We start from the raw sequence: 22,145 nt of genomic DNA on the forward strand, positions 1-22,145 counted from the left end.
TGTGTGTGTGTGTGTGTGTGTGTGTGTGTGTGTCCCGATCTCACACTCGCTCTCCCTCCCATTCATAGAGACTCAGTGAGATCTGTGCTTTTGACAGAATGACAGCGAGTTTGTACGAACCACGCTCGTGCCGGGTCCCTCCTGGCACTTCGTTAAATACACGCGGCACCCCCTCTCCTCACCCCAGCCGAGCCTTCGCTCGGGCCTCGCCCCTCCCCCCCGCCGCTGCCGGCCGTCGTACGGCCGTATTCGTATTCGCGCCCTCTGCGGCGATCCCATTCGCGGGTTGTCGTCGGGCGCGTGCAGGACGGACGGACCCTCGCAGGTCCGCGCGGGTGTGGAAAAGGCGAGAAGAGCAGCGTCTCGCCGCCGAGCTCACCGCGCGCGCACACTCACGCACTCGCACCCGCACCCGCACGCAGAGAGATCCGCGCGGCTCGATACGGCGAGTCAATACAGCGACGGCAGCAAGCTAAATGGTGCGATGCCAACTAATTATTTCCTTGCCATTAGAGCATTCGCAGGGACGGGATCCGGAGGGAAAGGATGGAGGGTCGTCGCCGGCGAGCGAACGGTTAGAGACGGCCGAAAGCGACGCGACATTTCGTCAGCGGGCGGCCCGTAAATACTCTGCCCGGCGTTCCACATTACTACTTAACTAATTACATGGACGGCTCAGGTTTGCCGCTGATGAGGCCCTTCAGCTCTTAATGGGAATATGAAGGGGGCTGCTAATGGCTGGCTGGCGGGGGTGGAGAGCAGAGGGGGAGCTGGGGGGGAGGGAAGAGGAGAGGAGAGGAAGGGGGAGTACATGCTGCCCTTTGGGAAAGCGAGGCCACTCAACGGCTGGCGACCCACACTTCAAGGTCAAAGAGCTTTATTGGCACGAGGTGCGTCTCCGCACGTACGGCGGGCGGCGCCAGGAAAAGGTGCCGCGGTGCGAGGAGACGCAACGGGAAGAGCGATCGTGCGCCGCGCCCTGCGCAACCCAAGAAGAGCGGAGATAAGGCAGGCGTGGGCCCGCCGATTAAGGCAAATTAAACGAACGACCGAAACGCAACAACGTGAAACGCCCTTCCGCCGGAAGGACGCGGGTTGCCGACGTTTCCGTTCCTCTCGCGGGCGGCGCGTTTCGGGGGACTCCGCGGAAAACAATGAAACGGTGCGTACGTTACGCGAAAGCACGACGCCGAAGTCTTTTAAACGTCTCGCGCTGCGTACAGGAACCACGCGCGAGTCCCTCCGGGCTTCGCCGGGGTCCCGCGAGCGTGCGGCCGTGGCGGATGTGCCCGGCTCCTCGCGGAAGGCAATTAGAGACACCCAGGTAGGACGGGCAGATTAAACCAGCTAATCACGGCGCTTAAACACACGGAGCCCCTGCGGCTGACCTTTCCGCCGAATTACAGATACTGCTGAATTCACTTATTTTCCCGTGTTGCTGTTGCGGCTCTCCTCTCCTGTCTCCTAGCGCCTGTTTTATGAAAGCAACAATTTCAGCCTTTCTATCTGTTTTTAATTAAGGCAACGAAAGGTTAAATACTTGCGACAGGAAGGGCGACAGCTGCAGCGCTGGGTCTGTAGTGCCCGTCTAATTACTAGGCAATTACCCAACACCTCGCCAACAGGTAGGAGCAAAACTGCCGGCGGACGACACGTTATTATTGACGGCGCAGGAAGCGCCCGCGTTGGAGCGGAGGGGGACACGTGACAGGTGTCGCTCAAGCGGGTCACCGGTGAGGTCGGTGCCGTCACCCTTGGGCCAGAAAGGGATGAGATGGGACGCGATGGGACGGGACGGGACGGGTGGGCTTGACCGCTCCAACGGCAGGGCCGCCTGCGCAGAGCAACCTCACTGCTGAACCCAGCATGAAATGCAAGTCGGTGCTCAAAAAATGCGCATGAACGCGAGCTCGCTGCCCTCTGACCGCGAATCGAAACGAAACGCCGGGGCAACGCCCTACATCGAAGCGAGCGAGAGAGCGAGCGAGCGCACAGATGCACACGCAGATTCGCTGCGCCGGTGCACAGGAACCCATGTTTGCATACGCCTCATCGCTCGCGCACACCGAAAATAAACGTTCGCACACGCCGCCGATCACATAAACACGCGCACGCGGCCGTGCACGCGCACGCACGCACGCACACAGACGCGCCCGCACACACCCCTTCTGGCACAAACCGTGTCGCAAGCACCTTGCCTGAATGTCATGCTGATGGAGAGGCATTAATGGAACTGCTGATCAGCGCTCTTTCTCATTTAGGGGGATCCATCCAGAAAACATCCCTCCTCCTACTAGGGACAGAAGTTCTTTGGTGCCGAATGTGCCCCTTCAAGCAAATTTCCCATGTCTGCAGGCTGGGGGTGGGTTGTGGGGGGGGGGGGGGGGGGAAATCACCATTGACTAGAGGAGATAAAACCCAGAAAGTCACCGAGGCCGCAATCGCCCAGCCTTCTACCTGCCCCACATAAATAAATAAATTAACGAATGAAAATAAAATAAATAAATAAAGAAACGTGCGAATAAATAAAGAAATAAATAAATAAATAAAATGCTGCAGAGCGAGTCACTTCTGAATACTAGCGCCACATAATACGGAACATGAAAGGCACTTAACCAGACAAAATAAATAAATATGCATTCTGAAAAGGCAACCTGCAAACAGAGACAGAATTTCCAGCGCTGCCGAGAGGAGATTGTCACAATGACTGAGTTAACATTCCCGGCAGAACGGCGATATCAAAGGGCCCGTCTCCGAAATCTGCCTTATTTTCTATCTCGGCGGTGCTAGGGACCATTTAATAAGGCAGACGGACGCAAATCGGGAGGATAGAGGGAGCGGAAGGAGGGAGACGGGGAAAAAAGGCACATCTGAAGGTCGGCTCTGGAACGGGAAGCGGCGGCGGAGATCGAGCGGCCTACCCCCGGCGGCTCGCCTGTTTGCTCGGCTCGTCCCAGTCAGACATTAACATCAGCTGGGTAAATAGCATAATCCAATTATTTCCCGTTCCTCGTTAGTCCCCGGATTACGATTTTAAACCTTAAAACTTTGCGAGTGCATGCAATTAATAAGCCGTCATATGTTGGCAAAGCACGTAAACAAAATTAGAGCGGACGGGCATTTTAATAAGTGGGAAATCATTTTATCGACCACACACCCAACATTTATAATAATAATAAAAAAAAAAAAGTTTAATGAGCCCTTATTTTAAATGAGCATTTATGCCCGGCAACGTCGGAATAAAGTCTGCAACATCTGCATTCGGACACAAAGGGACGTAATCCGTTACGACAGCTACGAAAACGCTCGTCTGTCTTCTGCCGGACAAGGATGTAGCCTGACAACCATACTGCTAAAACGTTCATACTTTCCCACTCTTACTCTAATATTTTAACATCCATGAGCGGGAGGGCTGTTCTCCAGCTCTTCCCTTTCGTTGTTAATATTTAATCATGAAATCCTACACTCAATTTATTTTCTTATTTGCTAGGAGATACAGTATCTAAATCATGGAAAGCAGCTCCTCCCGTTTTTCGCTCCTTCTTTCGTTCTTTCATGTTTTCAAACGCGTTTAAAATATCGAGGAAAAGCGCGACGTACAATATTCCCTCTCTGATTGCGCTGGATTCCCGGGGACTGCGTCTGTTAAGAAATTTTAATCAGTCGTATCTCTTCCGCTCTTTTAAAACGGCACATTACTCATCCGAGAGCACGAGCGGCTCCGCGGCGTTAACTCTTCCGCTCGGCCAGCGGAAGGAGACTAATCAGCCCGATCCCTTTCTGAAGGACCGCCGTCCTGTCTGTCCAATCCACGAGACAAATTTACATTGAAAATTTAAACCGGGACAGCTGGTAGCGTAGTGGTTAGCGCTGCTGTCTTTGGAGCCAAAGGTCGCCAAAGGTCACCCGTAGTATCTGTGAGCGACGCACTTACCCTGAATTACTCCAGTAAAGCCTTAGCTAGGGGTACAACATCGTAAGCTGCTTTGGAGAACAGTGTCAACGAGATGAATAAATGTAAGCAAAGTGCAACGTGACACATCTGGAAGACTGGACAAGAGCATTCTGTGCCAAAAACCAACACGGGGTTGCATTAATAACATAAAATCAGCTCGTGTCTAAAACGTCTGATTCCGTCGCTCGTTGGAAATTAACGAAGCTCTCTTTCCACGGCGACTGTTCTTACCGCACTTTTCACATCGCAGTTCTTTATCGGGCCACTTCGCTATCGTTCAAACCTCACCAAAGCCGCTGCGCACAAAAGTACCGAGGTAAAGGCCGTTTTGGCTCTAGCGGACAGCGTTCTTAACTGCTCTAGTCGAAAAGGGTGAAACGGGCAGATCGAATGAGTAGAAATAAGACGATGGCGTTACAGAGCTGACTGGATTAACGTTTCGCTACAGGGCGTTTGTGTGTACGTGACAAATAAAAATCTCGAATCTAGAGAGGAATGCAGATCGGCGGCGGCGTCGTCGCCGAGCGCCGATTTCGTGGCATCGACCGATGGGAGAGGCCGTGTCCAGAGACGTCAATCTAACACCCACGTCGGACGATTACCCTCGTGCCAATTCTGCTATTTGGTGAGAATGAGACACTTAGAGGTAACAGTTGTCTCACTTGATGCACGGAAAGGGTGCGATCCTATTGAGCGCAGGTTCTTGTTTCAAGCTGTACCTTTGTTCTCCTGCAGATGGTTTGCACAGACTGGGTAAAGGGTTAGTGCACCCGAGCTCAAATGGCCCTTTATGGCTCGACATCAGACCAGGTCACCAGGTTTTTCTTCTTTTTTTTTTTTTTTTTTTTTTTTTAAAGCCATACGGGGCAGTTTAATATGGATTTAGTTAATACGGATCAATAACCATCCCTCAATTAAATTACCAAAAGTTCAGTGCATTACAAGCAAAGAACGTCAGGATCCACGCAGCTTGTAGTGTCATCGCTTGTTCCCTTTCATCAGAAAACACGTTACTCAGACTGGGCACAACACACAGCACATCAAATCTACAAAAATAAAGAACATTCTCTATTTCTACATATATATCGGAATCAAATCTGCATTTATCTGATGCTTTTCTCCAAAGCCACTTACAACGATGTACCAATTGCACAGGTGGGCAATTCGGGGTACGTACCTTACTCAAAGGTAACACACCAAAAGGTGGGATTTGAACCCGCAACCGTTGGTTCAAAAGGCAGCGGCTCTAACCTCTACACCAGCAGCTGTCACTAGGGTACCGTTCGGAGATGTTTTGCTTCATGCAAACTTTTTCAACGACACGTTCCACACTCCCTTTTCGGGACGATCCTAATTCGAGACGCTCCAGACTCTCCCGTTGGCGCGCTGGCTCTAATCGACGTACTGCCTCGGGTCTCTTCCACCTACATGACCTACGCAGCGTGTCAATTAAAGGGTCTTTGCAGAGGCATCGGTCTGCTCCGGTAGCACTCGCCGCCGTTTCGTTTTGTTTTACAGAGAGAGCTCTCTATCTGCCGCACGCTGGTCTCAGGGTCATCCTGACTGGAGGAGAAAAGCGCAGTTAGACATCAACTCGGGATGGAACAGCACGGTCGCAACTCCTGTGCCGCACAGCCCAGCGGTCCACTCGAAACAGCTTCGCAAAACGGAAAAGTTGTTAAAGTCGCCCCCCCCACCCATAACTCGCCGCATGCTGTTCAGATTAGCATTTTAGTGAGCTGTAGCTTTCCATCCAATTACATGTGTATATTAGAGGATGTAATTGCTTATTTGACTAGAAGCCCCAGAAGGTGAATATAATCGCTAATATACTACATGATTAGGAGCATTATGCTTAAGTTTTTTAAAAAAAATCCATAAGTATTGATCTCCTAGGTCCTCCGCGAAAGCGGCCAGACCAGGTGGATTACACGGCCGGGACATTACCGGTCCTTTGCTCGATCGTTCACCCGTCCAATGTACCGAAAAAAGAGGGAATCTCTGCCTGCGGGCCGCAACCTTCGCACCCGCGACCCGAGCTCCCGTTAAGCCGAGCCTCGAGACGCGGCGTCTACGGAAAGCTCGCGACCCCACTCGCACGGCGCGCACCCTTCTGGCTCCTTTCCGCTCGCACAAACAAAGCACAGACTGTAAGATAAATACTGTATACATATAGGTACAGGCTCATGTTTTCTGGCTCTGCGTTGGGGGAAAAAAATCCAAAATAAAAAAGCCGCCCCTGTTGCCCAGAGGCGGCAGATCCCTCAACTTAACAGTGAGGTATAATTCATGGCAACTTGAATTAAATTACATCCGAGACCAGGGGCCGCGTACATTATTGATACACTTACAGCTATTCCGCCTGACACAGAAATCTATATTCGCTGACGAAAAGGGAGGGGGAAAAAAATGCTGTCAGAAGCTATTTATGCTTTACCAAACAGGACGTCTATTTCACGGCAGCGCGGAGACAAATTTGGGGGGAAGCGCACGGAGAATGCGAAACGCGAGGTGCTCCGGACCGGCCGCGCTGCGGAGGGGAAGAAGCGTTCGCGACCGCTGCCTTTATGGCCCGCCCTTCTTTATGTGTTACATAAACTAGCGTTAGGAGGCTGTGAAACGGGTCCCGCTTTACGATGCCATTTCCAGCCGAGCGTTTCGCAGTTTTGGCAAGGTCAATTACGTATAGGACATCGCGCTCTCTCCCCGTTAGCACCCCCCGTCTCCCTCCATTCACCCCTTTTCCTTCCTTCCGAAAGAATACGCGGTGAATTTCCCTCCTTCTGTATTTTGACATTTCTGCTCTCGGAGAGCACTTTTGGCAATAGCATGCTCCATTACAAGCAGCTGAATTACTGTAATCTTTTCAAATATCACAATTCGCTTCCATTAGCTTAACCTACTCTTCAAACGCTGTGAGGGAGTGCCTAAGTATGTCCGCGGCCGCCGAGAGGGCCTGCGGCCGTATCATTGTGATTAGTTTAACGGCAAAACAAATTCGGTGGGTGCGAGATGAAGAAAAACAATTCATCCATTTCTTAGTGGATTAAACCCAGTCGCTTATATTAACCGGCACGGCCGCCGAACCCCAGCCTCAGATTGGCCCGTCTAATACACCCGTTCCACTGTTCGCTTCGTGCTCGCCGCGCCTGTAAATGCGCAGCGTCTCGAGAGCATGGGGGGAAGAGAAAAAAAAAAAAAAAAAAAAGGCGCGGGGGGGGTTGGGGAGGAAGAAAAATAAGAGTCATTTCCACAAACCCTGAACTGCCAGTTTTCTCCTCGCAGCGGTAGATTATCTGGAAATGATAGTGCGGCAGGAGCCTCAGCGTGGAGAGGCGGACGCTAAATTGGCCCGCCGACACGCACCCTCCCGACTTACCATACATGCTAATGGCTCGGCCGCTCGGCAGGCCAGAACCGGGCCCCTGGCCGTCCGGCGCCAGCAGAGAGCGGCTGGCCGGCCTCCAAATGGACCCGAACCCCGACTACGCTGAAAAAGAGGATCGCTGGGAGCACAGCGGTCGAAAGCTTCGGGAGGCGGCATCTCGCTTCCTTCCGCACGCCACGCACGGACGGACGCCGACCGCCGAGGCCGAGAGGAGCGGTCGCGACCCGACCGCAAAGCGATGCGGTCGCGGGCCTCGACCGGCGACTCTCGACAGCGCCGTACCGTCGGCGCTCCCGCTTCATTAAATCATCTTCATTAAATCATCTCACAAACAGCATGCAAATGCGTGCTGACAGTCCTTTCAATCACGACTCTGTCAATTTGTCACGTTTCAGACAACAATCAGGTTTATGGCACTAAAGTTAGAACAATAAATGACACAAAATCCTTATTTAAATGCGTGTTTGACAAATGGGTGAAATTTACTTTGCACAATCCACTCAAAGCACAGTACTGTAGAGCTACTTAGTGCAGATGTGTGTGTGTGTGTGTGTGTGAGAGAGAGAGAGAGAGAGAGAGAGGGGCACAGCCTGCCCACTCAGGGAAATAAGACAAATATCTTTCAAGGAAATTAAATTAGTTTCATACCTCTGGCCACCAGGGGGCAGTATTAGATATTGACTGTTAAGAACAAAACAAGGAACTTGAGCAACCTGGGCTAACAAAGTTATTTTCCTCCGTGGCCATTTAAGTCCTCGAAGAAAGCGGAGGGGACTGAGCGCCGAGCGATCGCCGACGAGCCGCCGTTCCGTCTATTAAGTCGCCTCTCGCGCGTGACTCCTTCGTGGTCTTCCGGAGGGTTCGCGGCGGTGGCGAGAGGGCGTTCCCCGGGCTTCTCGGAAGCCAAGAGAGAAGCGGGGCGGATCAAACGGATCGGGCAGGTGCGCGGTAAGGTGTACGATGGAGGGAGGGGCGGGAAGAGAGACGCACGGAAGGGAGAGAGCGCGGGCCGACGGGGGGCATCGAGGAGGCTACGCCCTGCCGTCCTGCCCCCGCCGGACTCCCCCAGCAGCCCCCCGAGTGCGGGTCACGATCCGTTCACATTCCATCCTCTCCAACAGCCGCACGCCTTATAAACAGCAGCCCGGACCGACTGAGAACGGCACTCGAATTAGGCCGGACGACATAAGCGGTGCTGCTGGATACGGTCAAACGCAGGCGGCGTGTGATCCAGACCCGTGCGCAAAACCCTCTCCGCCCCCGGGCCCCTTTCGGAGGTCACAGCAGACACCGTGAGCTCTTTCTCCGAAGGGCTCCGCTGGGCCGGCTCCACGGTCCCATCTGTGGGCGGAGCTGGCGAAGGCCCAAGAGCGAAGGTGACGCTCTGTGAATGGAGGTCTCCTTACCCCAGGATACACCGATAGGCGCTATACGTGGAAAAACGCGTCGAGAGTTACAAGCGAGGAAATCGGACAGCGTGGGGGTCCTAGTCAGGATGGGGGGGCCCTAGTCAGGACCGGTCCTCCGCAATGAGGTAAACAGAAGGGAAAAACTGGGGGATCGAAGGGGTCGATTCACGCTGCGCTCACATTGTTCCGGTCCTTTCCCTAAGGAGGAGTATGGATGAGCGAGTGACCCAGTGTAAGTAGTGTCTCTAGCAGTGTAAGTCACCGTGGTGAATAAGCTGTGTGGGCCGATAACACCGCATACAGCTGATTGGAAGTCGCTTTGGAGAAAGCGCCTGCTAAATGAAGAAACGTAGACGTAAATATAAGGCGTCTCCTCTACGCCTGTAACGAAAAGCAGCAGCAGAGCCCTTCGTATTCGTACCCCATCCTGCCCCCCACAACCAGATGCTGGCACTCCGGTGGAGGGGGATCTCCTCCCTGCCCTTAGAGAAGGTCGAAGACGGAGGGAACCGAACCCATCTGTAACAATTCCGTATATCTCAATCCCGGCAACGGGGATGCTGTGCGACGGGAGGGGGAGGGGGATGGGGGGGCTGCGAGCAGGGGCTGAAGCTACCTGTTCATCCGAGGAAAGGGGCGGATGGGGGTCACAGATGGGGCTCTGCGAGACGGCTGCGCACTTCTCTCAATGGAGGACATCATTAGCGTGTTGGCAAAATAATAATAATAACAATAATAATAATAATCCTGTTAATTAAAAATTAGCAAGTCAAATACGCACACAGACTGCTAGCAGAAGATGCATTCGGAGGCCACTTTGATCTTTTTTGGCGAGAGGAGCTCTGCTATCAAATGTTGGGTTTGGAAGGGAGAGAGGGAGGACGTCGGAGAGAAAACTGCTCCTCTCTAGCGCCCCCGATGGTCCAGCAGTGACGTGGCGGACAGCGGCCGCAAAAGTGTCACACAAGAGAAAAGAAGCCTGTACCGAATGTGGTGTTTGAAGTATCCCGTGCCCCCCCCCCCCCCCCCCACATCCCCCATCCCCCGCACTACCCCACCTATTCTAACGATGTATGCTGTTCCCCTGTAGCCCAATTGAATCCAGGCAGTCGATGACCGGTACGAACACGGCTCAGAAAGGATCGAAAAATAAAGAAATTACAGTTCTCACATGGCACTCGGCGAACAATGAGACCGTTTGATGCAATATCATTTAAAAATCAATAGCATTGTGGCCTGCGCACAGATCGGCAGTATCGCCTCTGTATTTGGGGCCCCCGAAGTTTGGTGGGGGGGGGGGGGGTACGGGCTCGGCGGGGGTTGTGGCCCTGATTCTCCTGCCCGGATCGCCGGCTCCCAGACCCCCTGCCCACCTTCATCTGATGAAAGAGGGGCTCTGAATGGTCCCTGATTGGCCTGGGGGAGGGGAGGGGGGGGTTGGCAGACTTCGGAAGCACGGAAAGAGGTGCATCCTGGTCCCGACTTGAGGAAACTTCGCCGACTTCCCTCGGTCACTAATGGTCCGGCTGTGGCCTCTCGTGGAGGTAGGAAAGGGACGCGGGGGATGTGCCCGGAGTGAGGGAGCGAGGTCTCCACCGGCACAGCGAAGCCCTCGTCGTGGAGTGCCCCCCCCGACCCACCGGTCCAGCCATCCCCTGGTGACATTCCCCTTGGGCAGCCCGTCGCCCTACTGGGAGGGCGAGGTTAGCGTGCCCGTCTTCGCCTGTCCGTCTTCGCCTGTCCGTCATCCAGACCAGATGGAAACCGCAACGGAGACCGTGCGAGAGAAACACAGACTTCCGCCGTGGTCAGCGCTGCCGGTGTCGCGTTCGCCGGGTGGACCGGGTCAGCGGCTCGCATCAGATCACTTCTGTCCTCTCGAAAAGGACCGAATGTCCCTCCCACCCACACCGAAATGAAGCTCGCGTCACTTTCTTCCTATCTTTCTTAGCCTCTTCTTGTCCTGGGAATTATAGCCGAGGTGAGAGACACCCCCCCCCTCCCCACAACCCCTGGCAGACGGGGCTCACAGACACAATTTCATGGTTTGTAGCTGGTACACACCACTGCCTTCTCATCCTTACATCCTGGGTGGCAGGAAGACCCCCCCAGTGCCGAATCCTTTCCCGTTCAACCGGGAGCGCACGTGTACCCCCCCCCCCCCCAACCCCCACCCTCCTCTGCCAATTACTGCTTTCTGCTAAAGAGAAACTAAAATATTAATCCTCGCAGATGGAATGTGTCAGAGAGTGAGACCGACTTACCATTTTGTTATTGATTTCATGAAAATGAATTTCGCAGACTTTCTCCACGACGTCTTCGTTCTCGAAAGTTACAAAGCCGAAACCTGGAGAGAAGGAGGGAGGGAGGGACGGACGGACGGGGACAGACAGAGGGAGGGAGGGAGGGAGGGAGAGAAGAAAGGAAGAAAACGTCATTAACGTGAAGCGAAGAAAAGAGGCGCCAGACCCAACAAAGCGGCGACGCGTCTGGGGACGAGGGCCACGGTGCGGCCGAGCGCCACGCCGTACCCTTTTCTCCACGACACACCTTAGCGGCCTTAATGACATGCGTACATAGTACAGTACAGCGCATTTCTACTGCGAAATGATGAAATCCCACACATTATTAGATGAATATATGCCTGCTCCTGGGGGGGGGGGGGCAGCACAAAGCCTCTTTAATGAGATTCATGGAGCTGGCCCTTGCATCTGAATTTCATTAAATGCATTTTGTGTTCCTTCATTGATATTTCACTGTATAACACACTCTTATTTTCATGTTAATGCAAGCCTCGGATATCTGTAATTTCGCCGACCACGTGACATTTATATTTATGGGACGGGGCTTTAACCCTTTCATTGTGCGCAGTTTCCTTTCAGCAGCAATGAATGAATGAATGAATGAATGAATAAATAAATAAATAAATAAATAAATCTTCCCTTGTTTGCTCCTCTTTCGAGAGGCAACTGACCCACGTGCTTTTTACGCAGACAAGAGGAGGGCTGCGAACACACACCTGTTCTGCCCTGAGCGAATACGGACTACGGGAAAGGCCCATAGCTGTAGGCGCAGACGGGGGGAGCGGAGCGCAGGCGCTGCGAACACACACGCCGTGTCCAAAACGGGCGCGGGCTGCGCGGGCTCCCCACTGGGGTTAGACAAGACTCGGCCTTTTAAGAAAGTGAAAGATAAGCGGAGGTCGGCGGGTCAATGGGACCAAGTGAAAGCCAGACGCGGGGAGCCACGCACCCTTCCACACACTCGGCGAGATAAGAGAAGATAAAGAGGCAGGAGGGCCGATAAGAGGGGCTCAGATAAACAATCCGGCACCCTCGCCGCCCCCCCCCCCACCGCCTCCCTCATTATACAGTACGGCGAACTTCAATCCGACAGAAGACGAGCCTCTTCCCATAAGCGCTGCTGTTTACCGGAACGACGGCGGAGCGAAGCGGGTCCCGGTGCTGCTAGCAGGCGAGAGCTCGGAAGCAGGGCTCCCGGTGCCCGCGTGACGTCGGACCGCGAACGCACAAACCGGGGAGCGCGGCGACGGTCCTCGGCGCTTCGAGAGGACAGAGCAGGGGTTACGGAAGGCCCTCGGCAGCCACGAGCATCTCCTATTACGGCTAATGTTACTATTATGACGCAAGTTATCGGGCCAGCGGCCCTCGGCGGCGGGGGATTAATGCAGGATCTAAAGCCAATTACCCGCCGACCTTGCCTCCCTCGATGGCTTCCTCTACGACCTCATCAGGACATCCTGGAGAAGACGGGCAGCGCTCGGCCTGGCCGCGCCGCTTTCCGCTCGACCTCTAACCTTGGACATCAGTCGGGCCCTCCTCCCCGCCCCGCCTCCTTCCTCGTCCTCTTCCTCCTTGCTCCTGCCTTTCCTGCCCACCCCCCGCCGCTCTCTTCGCAGGCTGGACGGAGGCCAGCCTGACAGATCCGCCCATCCTCCGGAGAGAACTCGGCTGCGGCCCAGCCGGCCCCAGGCCTTCTCGCGTCCGGCGCTTTCATATCGCCGAACGGCGCAGAGTCGGCCTGCTGCGTCAGCTAATCAAAAAAGATGTCACTGTTTCCAATCTGGCCTCGTGATTATATATCCCCCTGCTTATTCTTCAGGGAGCCCTTTGTTCTTCTGGGATTCCGATAAAGAGCAGCGATGCTAAGAGAAGTGGTCCTTAATAAATGACACTCATTCTCGAAAAGTCAAACTAAATGAGCATCCGGAGCGGCGCCATCGTGACAAAACATGTTCCGCTGGTTTTTATTTTTAAATAATATTCCGCCAGGGCCCTCTCAGCACCTAGAAGTAGTCCGCCAGGATGCGAATAATTGGGGAAACGGCTTCACCTGCAGGGGACGAGAAGAAACGGACCAACGGCTGACGGCGGAACGGAGGAGTCGCCGCGCGGGAATAACTGCGCGTGTCGTGTGGCGATCGTCCCAGGGATTTCTGGAAGGAGACATCTACATGTGTCTCCTGGCTCAGGCGCCACGGTCTGCATTTGAAATCATGAGATGCTGCTCGTTTTCCATCTCGGCCCACCTCGCTCTTATCAGCGCGCCGCCGACCACTTCTGACAACCAACAAATCAGCTGTCAAGCGCAATTTCTCACCGCCACAGAGAGGGGAGCCGGCGCTCCGGCGAGGCGGCGAGACGGAGCCGCTGGCCTCGGCGGGGTGGGGCGGGGTGGGTCAACGCCCAACCTCGCCGCGCTCAAGGCCCCCCGCGGCAACAAGCGGGATCCGACCCTTCGTGAAAGGCAGCGTCCGCAACCGCGCAACCGAAGGGGAGTTTGAGAGCCATTCCTACGGCGACCCCGAGGGGGCGCTGCTGGGATCCGGGCAAACGGACGGCAGGCACCGTACGGGCTAACGAGAACTTGGGAAGGCGGCGTTTTCTGGCGCCCGCCTCCCCGACCGCCGGCGTCCGCGCCCGATGACGACCCAAGCGGCGAAAAGCGGACGGCGCTTCATTCAGAACACGACGGGCATATTTGCTCTCTCTACAATGATTGCTTACGCCGTCGAACGTCTCCCGAGTGCACCGTCGCCTCACTAACGCTCGCAAACCCAATAAAACAAAGACGGGGGGGGCGGCAATAAAGTAACGACGGAGCCGAGCGTTTCTGTCAGAGTTCAACACAATATTGACAAAGTGAGCTCATGTCTGAGCATCGGCACAAACAGCAAATCAAACTGGCAGAGGCTGTTTAATGTCGATGCCGGATCTCCCCGGGCTCCGAGCGAGAGCTCGGAAGGAACAATTTGCGAGAGCGAGGGGCCGCCTGCAGACAGGGTTCGAGGAAGAGGGCAGGAAAGCCGTAATTTCGCACAGGCGCTAATGACGTAGGGTCTCCCGTCCATCCTCTCGACAGCATTACTCCACTCGTTAGCGGCCTAACCGCAGCGAACAAAGCACGTCCATCGCTCCGATACCCCGCCGCGTCGGACAACCGCGCCCGCGAACGCCGATCTTCCCCAAGCCGGGACGACGGCACGGCGGCGGCAGAGCAAGGACGCGCGGGAAGCGGGTTCAAACATGGCGGAAATTACAACGGTTCACGAGGAAACGGACGCGCGCCCTGGAGTTTGTTGGTTCCGGTACCAGTCCTTCTGCTGCAGCGCCCTTGAGGAGGCACCGAACCTGAACCGCTTCTGCAAAAAACATCTCGCGGTACACATGGGCTAAATCTTTACCCTGGCGATGGACGAACGACGATGACAAGAGCAACATTAAGAGCAATACCAATAACAATAATAATAATAATAATAATAATAATAATAATGTCGAAAAAATAAAAATGTCAAAGACACAGCAAATTTCTGTACAGCAGGACGGACGGAGGGCGCCTGCGTCTTTCCTTCCTCAAAAGACTTTCCTTGAGCCTAAAAATCACCTCAATGACAACACATAGATTTCCAATCTCGGGCGCGGTAATAAGTGTTAGTGGCTATTACCAAGGCGTCGGGGGCTGTCTGGGCTGGATCTCACACTTATTAGTGAGGCACTCGCTGGCTGTGTCTCCGCAGACTCCCAGACATTCACAGCCTCTTACAAAACAAAGAGCTTTAACGTGCTTAATGCCAGTCCCCTTCGGAGCAGCACACAAATAAAATTAAAATGCTAAATCAATGAGTCTTCCAGTGACCTTTGCTTAAAAAGCTGATTTGCCTCGGGCAATTCAATGTGTTTAAAAGGAAGGAGGTACATGACCGAAACCTGATATTATTACATGAGCTTTTTTCCATTTGAAAAAGAGGCAGCAAATAAATTGCACCTTGAATAATAAATACGAAAAAAAGGCGTCTGCTTAAATTACAGGCTGCGAGTGCACATCGATGTCTCCGAACGTCACCGAAACGAGCGGCGGTGCTTCGGACGGAAACATCCCAGACACCTCGCACGCAACGTGGGCGCTGCAAGACAAATCGATGCAGGGACCACATACGTGTATGCATATAAATTTATCCACACACACATATAGGTGGGTCCAGGTCTGTTCCATCCATATCCACCCTCTTGTAGGTCAACTTTGCTGTAATCAAAAAAAAATCACCTTATATGAACCATAATAATGATAATATATAGAGTTAATACCCATGAATGCTGTATCATTGGCTTTATTATTTTTTCCACTAATCTCACACATTATTCAAGTTAAAATAATAACAACATAGACTGACAGCAATAAACACGCAGCACGGTGTCGTAGGCCCTGCTCTCGGAGCTCCATGGGCGTAGCGTCTCCCGTTTCCAAGCGGTCACCTGGAGTCGCATTTCGCTGGCAGGCACTTTCCCCACACGGACACGGCATTAGAATTTTATTTGCATGCCGCAATATTACTTGCACGTTTCAACTCCAAATCCATTATCGTTCGCTTTTTCTTTTTCATTTTCTCTTTTTGATTTGGCTAGCTATTTCCAGTAAAACGTAACTGGTCGAGAATCGCAAACAAAAAAGTTTTGTAAAGAAAACTCGGCTGCCGCTACACACCCGAACGACGACCGAGACCCAAACGATCAGAAACGCGGTGCCTGGTGGCAGCGCCGCCCGTCCGTGGTTTCGCGCAGCAGATGCAGCGGCCGTCGTTACCGTAAGTCCGAGCGATCGCAAATTACGAGAATGGTCAGAACTCAAAAATATATAACAACGTTAACGTGACGGCCGGCGTAAGTCGGAGCGTTGGTAAATCACGTGTCGGAACGAGGGCCGCGTTTTAAACAACGAGTCACTTCCGTGGGAGGAGCCAGGTCTCGCTCTCCACAAGACCCTCCGTCAGCGGGGTACCGATGTGCGGTAAGGGGCTCTGCGGAAGCCCAAAGGTCACACCTCCCGCCAAAGCAGCGGCGGTGGGATTCGGGACACGCGGGACTCTGCGTGCGCTCAGCTGGCCGATTCCATTTACCTGCAACTGCGAAAAACTGTTAGCGTACAAGTGAAAACCAAGAGGGCGATGCAAATGGCATCCAATTTTACCCCTCCATCAGCGGAAGAGGCAAACAGAGAGTGCGGCGTGGCGGGCTCGGCGCTCGGGTCCTCATGTAACGAGGTGATGGACGCTAAGTGGACCGGGGGTTCCGAGCCCGGAGATGGCGATGAACGAAAACCGCAACGTGACCCACGACGGCGGTATCGTAAGTGTGACGGCTTCGTACGGATGGCGCTCTCCTCGGGGGGGCCCTGTTCGCGAGGCTTCGGGTTTTCGCGGTTTTTGGTGCGTGTACACGGAGGTCTTGCCTCTGTGCGCTTGTATGGACTTTGTGTCTTTGCGACATGCCCTCGCGCAGCTCGTGACACGTTATAAACGGCAATCTAACACCTTTCGGCGGCGGTGACGGGTTCGACGTTTGGGGGTGGTATCTGATGGACGAAAACAACGAGGGACACAATAAAATCAAAGCCCGTGTCAATTAATTTCCCCTCCGGCTGATAAATGGACCCGCCTCCCGATCCATTAATGATGAGAGGAGCGCCGCCACGAGAGCACTTGTCATCGGGCTTCATTTTTTAGCCGCCCTGCCAACTTGCCGGCCCTGTAGCCGCTGCTCATTGTTGAGAGGAAAAGCTGTTTTCTTATCCTTGGAGAGGCCACAAGGGAAAAGCGAGATGGATCCCTCCGAGTCAATAAATAGATCGTCCAGATTCGATGGGAGTTTGCGGCCTTATTTACACATCCTCTTAATCAAAAAGCAGAAAAAACCTCACTTGGTAAGCTCCTAGGAACTTGGAACCCCTTGTAAAATAAATGGGATCGGACAGTGTAATCGATTGTAGTACCAGCCATCCCACTACATTATAATGATTCGGGTGAAACGCGTTTAGCGGCATGAAAAAAGGAGGGGGGAAGAAAAGCTTTAAAATTGTACAATAACATATGGGACCGCGCGGCAGTAACGAATAACGCGCTACAAATGTCGTCCGACTTCTCCGCGGGGTTCCAGCCAATCATCTTCGCCACGTGCGTCGTGCTGCTGGCAAATTTAAGGGGGGGTGAAGCGGTAGGCAGATTGCTTGTTGATACATCACCCGCGCACAAAAACAACTCGAGACACACGCACGAAGGCCTCGTAGACTTTAGGCTACGCGCAAGTCCTGTTTTCCCGTACATGCTATTTACCAGTTAAGCAGAGACATTTCCATGGTAGCGTGAGCGAGCGAGCGAGGGTGTGCGCGCGTGTGTGTGTGCGTGCGCGTGTCTGAAGACGTGCAATCCTCTCTCGCAGTTCCAGCTGTCTACATCCGTTCCAGACAGACAGAGCATGAGACACCTCGAGTCTCTGCACACTCATGTTGCATCATGCCCACAGGCCACCGATGTACACAAGCGGAAACACACAGCAACGCCGCACGCTCGCACACAGAAGGCAGGGATAAACAGTGAGCAGAACGGTATAAAAAAAGATCCATTATGCAGCCTTGAATAGAAGTATGCATCAGAATAGGAGTGGAAAAACTACGCGGGGTGGGGGGGGAGGGATCGCGTCGGGCACAAGCGCTGCAAAACGAGGTGCTCTACCCTGCTCGGCGCGCCTCTCCCCGCACAAAGAGGCCTCTGTGGCCGAGGCTCACGGAGGAACGGGCGGCGAAGGAGCCGATTGAGACCGCACAGCAGAGCAGTGTTCCTCTTACAGGTAACGGTAACAGGACACCCCTGGGACCCCCCCTCCCGCCGCCGACCCCCGAAACGCAGCCAGTCATGCAAAGCGCTGTGACGGAGCTCCTGAAATGCATCCGCCGGCGCGTACGACGCCGGCTCCCGTTACCCCCATCAAACGGCCTCCCCCGGCCCGGCCCGGCTCATTTACTCCTCCTCTCCGTCCGGCAACACGAGTCCCTGACTTGATGCTTGTCAGCGGCCCACAGAACCGGGACCCTGGGCTACGGCGTCTCCCGAACGCACGCAGCGCACGAGGCCTCCTCGGGGAACGGCGTCAAACTGCGGTAACCGTAGCCTTTTTAAGGGCGGTCAAATCGAACGTTAAAAAAAACACGAACCGAAATCACTCGACGGATCGGAAACGCTCGGAGAAAAAGCACGATAGGTTAAACGTACCGTAGGACGAACGTTTAAAAGCAGTACCTCGGCCATGCTCTTCTAGATCTTGCCAACACTTCTTAAGCTCTAACACCAAATAAGAGCAAACGCTCCATCAATATTGCTTGGACAGACGGAGCGGATACACAAATGTTTAAATGAAACAATGTTCACCTCATGTGCCAAAAAGAGTGGCCTGAAAGGGTGCCATTAAAAACTGTGATTCCAGCAAATGGGCAGAGCTGTAATTTTTACAAACAAACTCGCACATTCGCTCGGCCGCAATAAAAACGCATTAAAGCGACTTTAAATGCTGGTTCGGATACGCCATTGTCCTGGATTTACACTTATTATCTTGGCGCTGTTTTTAAAACATTTTTTTTTTGGTCACGGGCTACTTATTAATTTTGCTTTTATGGAAATGAGTGGAAAACGGAGCAGAAAAAGAATACGGCGCTCTGAGAGCTCGCTGATAAACAGCTATGAGTAAAACACTTCAGCCTGTAATTGAACCACAAACTACAAATTAGACGGTTCATCATCCATAATCCACCATATGTTCGTTCCCTCTTTAGTCGAGCTTTTCTTAAAGCAGATGCGGAACAGAACGGCGCCGAACGACGAGCGCGTGTTCGCGGGGGAAACTCGAGCGACGTCGCCGAAGCCGTCCCGTCACCCATCGTGTCCCATCTCCTCCCAACGCCGCGCGTTAACGTTTTACTGCAGCCGTCGCTCTCCCGCCTCCTCCGACGGACGGCCCGCGTAATCGAAGAGCGTACGCGGCAGGCCTTCGAAAGCGACGCTTTGTGACGGTTCTTCGTTCGTCTCGCACAACTTGGTGCCGCCGCCGGAGCAACAAGTCCAATTTCACCCCTCTCCGGCACAAACAGATTAATGTGATTACACTCGCATCAAAACAATTTGGGCTTTAATTACACAGGACACATGGAGCCGAGAGGCACGCTCGAAAAGGCATTTCTCAGAGGTACCAATTGGCATGACAAATTAAGGCAAAAGCATTATTAAATAATCTGATTGCGCGTCGGCGACCATCGCGGCGGCTCGCTCCCGTCTGCCGATCCCTCGAAGTTCCGACGCGAGAGGACGGAGGGAAAGGAGAGCAGCCGTACCGTAAAGCGATCTTTAAAACCCGCGGTAAATATTTGTTTTCCATCAAGCCCTATTTGAACGTCTCCTCTTTTCCCGGTGGCGGCGGGACTCCAGAAGTCCTCGGAAAGGACGCCGAACGAAGGCAAACGACGAGAAGTATCAAGAACGAAAAGTACGAAGTCGGTGCTCCGCAGGGGACGTTTCTCTCGAGCGGGTGCCGCGGAGCCGCCGCCGGTTCCGCGCACGGCGCTCACGCTCCGCACGGAGGTCGCCTTTATCGGGCCCATCGGTCACCGTCTTGGTCACCCTGCGTCGTGTCGAGGGGCGACCGGGGGACATTAGCCAGCGCAGTGGGTCTCCTCCTCTCTAAACGAGGTCAAAGTGCCCTCAACTATCGCCTCTCGGTCGGGGTGGGCAAGCGCCTCCTTCGCAAGGAGCACAGCGCCGCCGCTCTCTTACGCACTCCGTCCTTCTGAAGAGCGAGCGAGCGAATGACAGCGAATAAAGCGGGAAAGAGAATGAGCGAGTGAGTGATCAATAGAGTGAGTGAGTGAGTGAGTGAGTGAGGGAGGCGCTGCTAACTTTCCTTGAGCCAACCCTAATGTCTTTAGCACCATTGATTAAGAGCTAATCAGCTTGTTTGCAGGAGTCCGTGTCCTGATTGCGCGGAGGGGGGCGCCGATAGATCGGGGGGCGGATGTGGCCTCGGGCTCGAGAGGGGCGGCTGCGGGGGCCACCCCGTGCGGGCGCGGGTGCGAGCCACGCCTACCCTACTGCGCTCCCATGTAACTCTCTTTAAATCCCAGCGCGCTCTTGCGGACGCACGCTTCCCAACTGCCATCGTTTTCCTCGTGCTTGCGCGCGTCCGTACGTTCGGCTCTCTCGGCGTTTCTCGCTGGACGCGCGCGTCGCGGCCCCCCTCATTTCCGCAGCTTCTATTAGTATATATCAGCGTGTGTGTTGAGAGGTCTATTTTGTCCACGTTTGTGTATGTAGGTCAGCTAGCAGCGATGCGCCATCAATTTCACTGTCCTACTTAGAGAGACAGAGTACGCGGCACAAACCGGGATTTTTCATTCGCCTCCCCCCCGCGTCTCCATCCTCCGAGCGTCCCGCGCCCTCGCAAACGGTAAGGAGACTCGGGGAAGCAGAATGGACTTCTCGCGATAAGGCGGAAACGCAGACCCGCCAAAGTCATTGAACGAGTCGCCATTAAACAAAACAAAACAAACAAGAAAAAAAAACACTCTGATCTTATCGGCTGGCAGCAATAAAGTTTGAGTTCGCTTGTTCTTGTTCTTGCCGACTTTGTCCTCGGTGTGAAGTAATCAGGAACGCGCAGAGACGTCCGCGCGGACGGCCCCCCGCGCACGGCGACGCCGACACGGCCCTTGTTCCGCGGCCCGGACGACATCACAGGAGTTGAGAAACGATCGATGAAAGGAGCCGCCGGACGCGAACAAAGGAAGCGAACGCCGCGGCAGCGCGCGGGGAGCGCCGCCGAGCCGCGCCGCTTCGCGATGCAGAAGGGGGAAGGAAACGCGCGTGTTCTGGTCCAAGGTGACGGAGGGGATGCGAAGGAGGCCCTCGAGAGACACATTATGGAACTGATTCATAAGGATCGATTTCTTCCCATTATTGCCTATTATAGAATATCTTTTGGATGCTGAGGCACAATATTCAAATCATTTATTCCTCCGTAAGCAGAAGAAAAATGTTGCAAAGCCTCGGGTGGAAAAGGTTCTACCCTTCCTTAAAGTGTCAAATCTAAAAAATAGAAAAATTTTTAAAAAGTTGATTAAAATCAAATGAACAAATAAAATAAATTAGGGTGCTTTACCGATTACCACAGGCAGACAGAGTAGGGGTTAGCGAGGTTGCCGCTGGACCTGAAAAATCGCAGGTTCGAATCCCACCTCCAGCTGTAGTACCCTTGAACAAGGTACTTGCCCTGAATTGCTCCAGTAAAATTACCCCCCTGTATAAATGGGTAAATAATTGTAAGTCGCTTTGAAGACAAGTGTCAGGTAAATAGATTGATTGTATCCCTGCTTCGAACTGTGGACAAAAGTGAAAACACTCACGATGAGCTCTCTGCAAACACGCACCGTCTGAAACCGCATGACCCGAGCGGGGTCGCGGGGAACCGGAGCCGAACCCGGCAACACGGGGCGTAGGGCCGGAGGGGGAGGGGACGCACCCGGGACGGGACGCCGGTCCGTCGCAAGGCAGCCCAAGCGGGACTCGAACCCCAGACCCACCGGAGAGCGGGACCCGGCCAAACCCGGCGCACCACCGCACCCCCCTTCGCCGCAAACAAGCGGGGCTCCGGGGGGGAGGACATTTCAGCTCCCCTACAAGACACTTTACATTTACTGTGAATTATAACTCTTCTTATGGGTGAACCTCCTAACGACCGTACGAGCAACGCCAGACCAGCAGCAGCAGGCCGCACGTGTACGGACACGCTAAAGCGCTACGCACACACTGGGGACACACACACGCCAATGCTGCGATACCTCAGAAGCCCTTTGCAAACAGCCAAGACACGACTATTGACGAAGCAAGCAAATACCACGTTTAACATAGAACATGCGCAAAAAAAAAAAAAGTTGATAGGCCGACGAACGTAGCACGGCTGCGCGCGAACCCTCCATCCAGACAGCGCCGCGCATGCACGCGTTGGGGTTAAGGGCAGGACGGCACATCGGTTCATCCGTAATTAAGGGCATCTGGAAG

At 53.9% G+C, this 22,145-nt stretch overlaps 1 protein-coding gene across 4 annotated transcripts in view; it reads right to left on the reverse strand.

Annotated features, from left to right (window-relative positions):
- Window positions 1-22,145, reverse strand: part of msi2b (musashi RNA-binding protein 2b) — a 200,687-nt gene that overhangs the window by 44,598 nt on the left and 133,944 nt on the right. For all 4 annotated transcript variants that reach the window (XM_029255557.1, XM_029255558.1, XM_029255556.1 and 1 more), the window contains exon 8: window positions 11,017-11,099. In XM_029255557.1, the coding sequence (XP_029111390.1) occupies window positions 11,017-11,099 (83 nt within the window). The remainder of the gene's footprint in view (window positions 1-11,016; window positions 11,100-22,145) is intronic.

Source organism: Scleropages formosus, chromosome 10, assembly GCF_900964775.1.
Source record: "Scleropages formosus chromosome 10, fSclFor1.1, whole genome shotgun sequence".
In the NCBI taxonomy this organism is placed as follows: Eukaryota; Metazoa; Chordata; class Actinopteri; order Osteoglossiformes; family Osteoglossidae; genus Scleropages; species Scleropages formosus.